Here is a 7,668-nt window from a genome sequence, read left to right as displayed (position 1 = left end):
GGTGGGGGAAGAGAGGACGGGCTGGCTCGGTCCTCCAGCGCCGCGCCGGCGTGGGGACCATGCGGCTGCTCCCTGCTTCCGCGGCGCGCCGCCTGCCCCGGGCCGCCGCCGCCGCGTCCTCGGCTTTCGGGCAGCGGCCGTCGAGGCCCTGCCATGCCCCCGGGGGTAGCCGCGGCAGCGGCGCCCGAAGTACGCCCGGCGCCGGCCGGCCGCGGCGGCTCATCTCCACGCCCATCTTCTACGTGAACGGCCCGCCGCACATCGGGCACCTCTACTCGGCGCTGCTGGCCGACGCGCTGCACCGGCACCGGGAGCTGCTGCTGGGCCACGGAGGCGGGCGCTTTGCCACCGGTCAGTGGGGCTCGGCGAAGGGGTGGGAGCGCCTCGGGGAGGGGTCGTGGGAGCAGACGCGCGTGCTTTGCAAATCCAAAGGTGGTCGGATTCTCCCGACCTTTCTGGATGCGCCTGGTTTCATATTCTTGTGTAGGGTTTTCCGACTGCCGTCCTGGTTTGTCTTCTTTCTCCTTTTCATATTAAAGGGTTGGTGTCGCGTTTATTGCAAAGCACGGGATGCATTTTTCAGTCACTATTTATATCCCTCCGTTTTTTCTTTTGCAAGAAACCCAAGGCAGTTGATAAACTATAAACGTAATATTTGAGTGCAATGGCCCTCCTCACTTTATCTTCACAAGAACTCTGTGAAGGAGGTTAAGCAGCGTCAGTGACTGGCCCAAAGCCTTTTCTGATCTCTACATGGCCATATCTCCTGCTGCCATCCAGTCCGTTTTCTTTCTTCTGCCACAGTTTCTTTGCATAGTGTCTTTGCATGGGGAACATCCTTGGTTCTATTGATGGCAACTCCAGCTAGGGCTGGGAAAATTCCTGCCTGAAACCTGAGAATCAGTTAGTACTGATAATACTAGGCTAAATGGACTCACTATAAGGCAGCTTTCAATGTTTCTGAGATTCTTTATTGGCAGAGCAAGCTCTGAAAGTGTCTGTCTATGTCTACACCAAAAGTGGATGGCTTGTGACCCTCCACATGTTTTGGCCTACAGCTCCCATGATCTTTTACCATTGGTTATGCCAACTAGCGCTAATATAAGCTGTAGACCAAAACATCTGGAGAGACACAAGTCGTCCGTCCTCGATCCATGTAGCATCATTGTTGATGCTTTACAATGAATCCTTCTAGTATAAAAAAGCTGTCAAGGGCAGGAGGTTCAGGAACTTGGTGTCTTCTTGCACACCGTAGTTCAGGGAGCTGGATCCACTGGGTTGTTAGTCCTCTGCACTCTCCTCTTTTCGACCCAGGGACTGATGAGCATGGTTTGAAGATCCAAATGGCAGCAGTGGCAGCAGGCACATCTCCTGAACAGTTCTGCAACCACATCTCGGCCAAATTCCAGGAGCTCTTCACCCAGGCGGGCATCAGCTATACCGATTTCATCCGTACCACGGAGCCACGGCACAAGCAGGCTGTGGAACACTTCTGGGCCACTCTACAGGATCGGGGCTGGCTCTACCAGGCTCAGTACAAAGGCTGGTACTGCACAGCCGAGGAGAGCTTCTTAACCGCTTCCCAGGTCACAGAGCATCAAGATGCCCAAGGCCGTAAGCAGGTGGTCTCACTGGAGAGCGGTCACCAGGTATCAAGCAGGTCAAGGCTCTTGAGTTTCCAACAGGTCTTTCTGGACCTGCAGGAGAAGTCCTGCTTTGAGTTCTTCTTCGGCTGTTTGCAATACAGCCTTCTCTGTGATGGTTTCAAGCTCAGGCACTCCTGTTCAGCCCCATCTTCAGGGTATTGAGGGGAAAGCTTTTGTCTTTAGAAGGCCTTTTGGCCTTGGCTTTTGAGTTAATACCAATACTATTTCTCGCAATACGATTTTGACATTTTCTTTAAGCAACGTCTCTGCCACTCAGAGTAGTTTATGCGATAAAAAGTAAAAGAATACACACATGCATATACACACACATTGTGTGGATGTGCGAGAGGAGAATCTAGAGCCATTGCCACAGTTTTTTGTAGCATCACTCCAGAGGAAAAGATTTGATGGTCTTTTAAATGAGCACAGTTGTTAGGAACAGAAATTGAGGAACAGCATTGATCTAATATCGGTGTGGTGGTAATATTTCTGTGAGATATACTGAGAGACAAGAGTGAGGTTGGGAGAAAGATTGCAACCAATGTAGGGCAGCTTGGGAAGCAACTGAGACCCACACCAGAGCAGGGGGCATTTCAAGAGCCCCTCTTTTTCACACCCACCTGCTTGTTCAGCTGCCTCTTGCTCTGGGGTAAGAAAGGGGATTCAGGGGGGAGAAGGTCCATGGAGGGGGTCTTGGCGAAGTGTCCCTAAAAACCTGGAGCGGGCACAATTGGGGGTTGTGACCCATTGCTCTTTTGCCTCTCAGGCGCACTGGACAACAGAGGAGAACTACATGTTCAGGCTGTCTGCGTTCCAGGAACCATTGCTGCGATGGTTTCAGAAGAGGAAGACCGCCATAGCCCCCGAGCCCTTCCATCAGCAGGTTCTTCAGTGGCTTGAGCAGGACCTGCCTGACCTCTCAGTGTCGCGTGACCGGAACCGGCTGTGGTGGGGCATCCCCGTACCTGGCGACCCGACCCAGACCATCTATGTTTGGGTGGATGCCCTCGTCAACTACCTGACCGTCCTGGGGTATCCGAATGGGCATCGTGCTTGCTGGCCGGCAGCGTGCCACCTCGTGGGCAAAGACATCCTCAAGTTCCATGCCGTCTACTGGCCGGCCCTGTTAATGGCTGTTGGGCTGGACCCTCCCGAGCAAATCTTGGTTCACTCGCATTGGACAGTGCAGGGGCAGAAGATGTCCAAGAGCGTGGGCAATGTGGTAGACCCCGGGGCCTGTTTCCAGCGCTACTCGGTGGATGGCTTCCGGTACTTCCTCCTCAGGCAAGGGGTCCCTGAGCACGATGGGGACTACTATGACGAGAAGGCTGTCAAGCTGATCAATTCGGAGCTGGCAGACGCCTTGGGGGGGCTCCTCAACCGGTGCACGGCCCGCAGCCTGAACCCCAGTGGTATCTATCCAGGCTTCTCAGAGGCATGCTTCCCCAGGGACAGCAGAGGCTCTGGCAAGGCTTCAGATGAGGACTACAAGCTGGTGGCCATGGTGGAAGCCTTGCCTGGGCAGGTGAGCCACCACTTCGAGCACTTCCAGATCTACAAGGCTTTGGAGGCCATCATGGACTGCGTAAGGCACACCAATGGCTTTGTCCAGAGACATGCGCCCTGGAAACTGAGCCCTGAGGATCTGGGGCAGCTGCAGTGGCGAGACACCATCCTCCACATTACTCTGGAATGTCTTCGGGTTTATGGGACCCTCCTGCAGCCGGTGATCCCTGCCATAGCCGATAAGCTCCTTACCAGGCTGGGGGTGGGTCCTACAGAAAGGTCCCTAAGTAGCATGAATTTCCTTTCGCGCTACCAGGGTAAACAGTGTCACTTTGAAGGCAGGAGATTTGGACCTGATGTTGGGCTCCTGTTTCCCAGACTGGAAACAAACAGAAGCAGCAAGGAGCCTTACATTTTGAAAAGCAATTATCCTGAATAAAATGTTTGGGAAGAAGTGGCACAGGAAAAGCGAAGTGTTCTGAGGTGTTCTAGATCAGCTTTCCCCGGGTTCCTGCCACCTTCCAAATGTTTTGGATGACATAACGTGGCACCCAAGGCTGGGGGATGATGGAGGGCACCAGGTTGTATAATGCTGGTCTATTTTGTGCCTTCAGGAGGAAAACCTAGACCTTCATCTGCTGTTCTGGCAAATGGCTGCTGGCACAGTGTGCTCCATCTCTGGCATAATTTGCCCTTGATAAAATACCCTTCCAGGTACTTGAAGGGAGAGGCAGGCTGTCTGGCTTGCTGGCATCCTCTTCCTCATCCTCAATGGGGGGAAGAATTCCTGCTCGGATGCATCTCCCTCAAACAAACACACCTGTGAGTTAGCATAACACCCAAGTTGCATCGTGAGAAATTGTGCTCCTGCTCTTACCTGCACTTTTCTAAGCATGCCTTACTTAGCTCATGGGAACTTGAGAAAAGCCTTGCCCAATCAGACCAAAGGCCTGTTTAGTCCCACATCCTGTTCCCACAGCATCTAGCCACCGCGGTGCCCCAGTAGGATTCCCACGCTCTGGACACACAGATAATAGCATTGTTCTGTTTGTTTCTTGATAATGGATATTCAGAGGCATAACTCAATGTGTTGCAGGTGTAAATACACCGAACTTGCCTTTGTTTTCTTGGTTAAGCAGCAGCTGTGGTAAGGCTGGCCCATAGCTCAGGAGACGGCCAAAGGTCTTATTTACTGTTCATTTGTCAGCTTATTTTTAAAAAGGCCATCGAGGCAGTGTTCAGTTTAAAACAAAACTGTAACACAATTTTAAGAGCAAGAACACTAAAAACAGTAAAAGGTTAAAACAAGCACCCGATTTAAAAGCTGCATCTTTACAGACTTCACCTTGAAAGCTGACAAGGTGGGGCCATTTGCCGTTCTCGGGACATAAGAGGAAGCCATTTCACAGTTGGAACCCTGTGGCAATGCAATCCTAAAGAAGGCCCATCCTGCGGATCTGGCAGGTCTATCGTGAGACCCGTGGTCTTTCCTCCTTTGCTATTTTTTTTATTTGTTTTAAAAACTTAAAAACTGTTTGAGCTGCCTTTCCTGAACCCACCCCTGATCAGTTGTTCAGCAAGCAGGAAGGGAAAGAAAGAGTTGCTTCTTGGCCCTACCCAATCTGTCCACACAAGCTTTTCCAAGTTTGCTCCGTCTCTCCACTCCAAGCCTCTAGCCTCCTTCAAACCCCTTCCCTTCACTAGTCCTCTCTCTTCCCCCTCCCTAGAGGCATTTCTCTCCCTGCCTAGCTCCTAGCATCGTTTTTCCTCTGCCCACTCTTGCCTTTAACTTGCTGTTTCTCTGCTTCACCTCTTCTGACCAGCCAGGCCTTCACAGCAACCATGATGTGACTAGCTGCCTCTTCCACGGCGGCCACAGTGTGGCGATGCCCACAGCAGTTTCTCCAATTCCTAAATGTGTAAATATGTTCTTGGATCCAAAAAGGTGAGGCAACTCTGGCCTACTGCTGCAAAAACAGCAACTATCTTGAGGCTTCGTAACGTTGAACTAAATTTATTCTGGCATGCAGGTTTGTGCACAGTGGCTCCACATCATCAGACACATGAAGTATCACCAAGAATTTCAGGTAAGTATACAGTACAAAGGAGGACAGGTGAGAGGAGAGATTCTCCCTGGCCACCACTGCTTAAATTTCTTGATAACTTTCCATAGATCTGATGAAATAAGCTATCATCCATGAAAGCTTTTGCCAGAATTAACATGGTATGTTACAGTTTCCCTTGGAGAGTTAATGTGTCAACAGCTTTTATAGAAAGAAAGTTTCCTTTTGGGTGTGAGGGTAAACAACCTGGAGCAGCCATGCTATTTCAGCTGCTCATCCAATGCATGGAAAGTTTTGCTGCTTTGGAAAGGAACAGCTCCGTTGAACAGCTCCCTGCTTGTTTTCTTCTTTGCACCTGCAGGGGTAAATGCGCTGTGGGCTTCCTTATATGCAGCTGCACAGTTCTGTGTTATTGCCTTGGATTGAAGCAACAGGGTAGTAGGGACCCCTTCACAAGTGCACGGTATTCAACGCCAAAGTGACCACTACATTATTGTAGCAAGAACAATTCAGAATCAAAACGTTTTAGAATTGGAAGGAACCTTGGAGGTAATCTAGTCACTCTCCCCCCTGCAAAATACAAGAATCTTGTGGCACTTTAGAAAGCTTATTTATTTATTTTTATTTATTAAAACCTTTTTATGCCGCCCCATTCGCCGAAGCCTCGGCTTATGGGTTTGTACCATGTGATTCGCTCTTGCTTTCTTTTGTGTGTTTCTAAAACTCGACATCTTGCAGCTGAATGTGACAACTCGATGAAAATCATTATGCCAGAGATAAGGAAGAAAGGTCTGCTCCGATATATATACTGCAGTGACTCATTCACACATAACAAGGTGATGCTGATGCTCATCAAATGGTGGAACATGCGTGTATGAACCTGGACCAGCTGTTTCTTTGTCCACAGCCTGGGTCCACACCCTATGGCTCCACCTCTTTTCTGGATTCACTTTCCCAATATTAACAGCTTAATTACTGCATTTCTAGAGGCAATAGAAACGAATCTATAAAAATGACTCCTGAAATGCTTTAGTTTTGGTGCCATTTTGCCAGAGAAAATTAGAGGGCAGGCAGTAGTGCCAGGTAGTAAGAACAGGTGGCTTCAACTGATTTCTTTCTGAAGGATGAAATGTTACTTCTATATGTGTGCATTAAAAGTATGGTTGCTATAAAAATATCCCTTTAGAGTAGTCAATCCTAGAGGAGATGGAGCAATTTTTAATTTAGTCAGAAATGAAACACTGGAATAATCCCAAAACTAATTATGAGTTTTCAGAGAGAAATTAAATCAGCTTAAATTTGCATAGGCATACAATTGCTCTGCTTGAAGGGAGATTTTTTTTTTGCCTTTAGGTCAGGCCCAGGAAGCCTAGGTCATCCTACTCTTGGACTACAATTTCCATCATCATTGACTATTTGTACTAGTTGCCACCTATTTTAGAAGATGCAAAGCAAAACAGGAAGATGTAGTAATCTGTGTGGCTGCCTTTTAAAGTAGGGTTGGACAACTTGGGATCCTGCAGATATTTTGGCCCACAAATCTGTCCTAGCCAGCAAAGCCAATGCCCAGAGGTGATGAGGTAGCAAGAGACCAAGCTTCTGGAGGGCCAGAAATTTAGCCAGCTCTTTTTTTAAAGCAGGGATGGGCAACTTAAGGCACTGCAGGTACTGTTGCCTGCTGCTCCCAGTTTCTTTCCACTGGTGCTGGCTGGGGGACGCAATCATTACCTATTCCCATAAATATAGAGCACAGCGTTGCACAGTGGTTAGAGTGAAGAGCCGGGAGATCTGGGTTCTAGCCCCAACTTGTCCATTGACTTTTGGCCAGGCACTTACTCTCAACCTAACCTACCTCGCAGGGCTCTTAAGAGGATAATATGGGGTGCAGGAGGAACGGGACGTAAGTTGCCCTGAGTCCTCACAAGAGGAAAAACGGCAGGGCATAAATATAATGCTCATGAGAAATAAAACCAAAAAGAATCAGTAGTTTTATCTGGTTAAGCAGTTTTTCTAACTGCACAGAAAATACACAGAAAGTTTGGATGGGCACAGCTGCCTCACGAAAAGCACCATGCCCTTCACACGCGGCAGGGCTGGGCGGACGCTGGCAGTTCCGGCCCAGCAGATCCGGGGGGCCCCACGTCCAAGGGGGCTGTTTCAGGAAGAGGGGAGCAGCCCCCCCAGCCCGTGCGCGGGGCGCTGCATTTTGTAGCGACCCGGGAGACCCGAGTGCTCGTGCCCCCTGGGCGGCGGCGCGGGTGGCTGCCGGGATAAACCGGAGCGCGACCCCGAGCGGGCCGCCACGGGCCTCTGGCAGAGCGCGGGGGGCATCCGCGCTTGGAGGCGGGCGGGGCCCCTGCGATACCGCCTCGGCGCCGGGAGGGGGGAGCCGCCGGCGCGCGGCCGGCGAGCGCGGGGGAGGGGGCGCGGGGCACGCGCCGGCGGCTCCCCCC

At 50.7% G+C, this 7,668-nt stretch overlaps 1 protein-coding gene across 1 annotated transcript; it reads left to right on the top strand.

Moving 5' to 3' along the window:
- The first annotated feature begins 59 nt into the window (after window positions 1-59).
- On the top strand, window positions 60-5,816 carry MARS2 (methionyl-tRNA synthetase 2, mitochondrial). Its single transcript, XM_044427169.1, has 5 exons — window positions 60-351; window positions 1,315-1,649; window positions 2,413-3,414; window positions 5,183-5,239; window positions 5,326-5,816. Exons 1-5 carry the CDS (start codon window positions 60-62, stop codon window positions 5,329-5,331), a joined length of 1,692 nt encoding a protein of 563 aa, XP_044283104.1. The 3' UTR covers window positions 5,332-5,816.
- Window positions 5,817-7,668: the final 1,852 nt, after the last annotated feature.

The sequence above is a fragment of the Varanus komodoensis genome, unplaced genomic scaffold (genome assembly GCF_004798865.1).
Source record: "Varanus komodoensis strain SLA01 unplaced genomic scaffold, ASM479886v1 scaffold18_3, whole genome shotgun sequence".
NCBI classification, from domain to species: Eukaryota; Metazoa; Chordata; class Lepidosauria; order Squamata; family Varanidae; genus Varanus; species Varanus komodoensis.
Note: the sequence above shows the minus strand (reverse complement) of the source record. Positions and strands in the feature narration are given on the sequence as shown.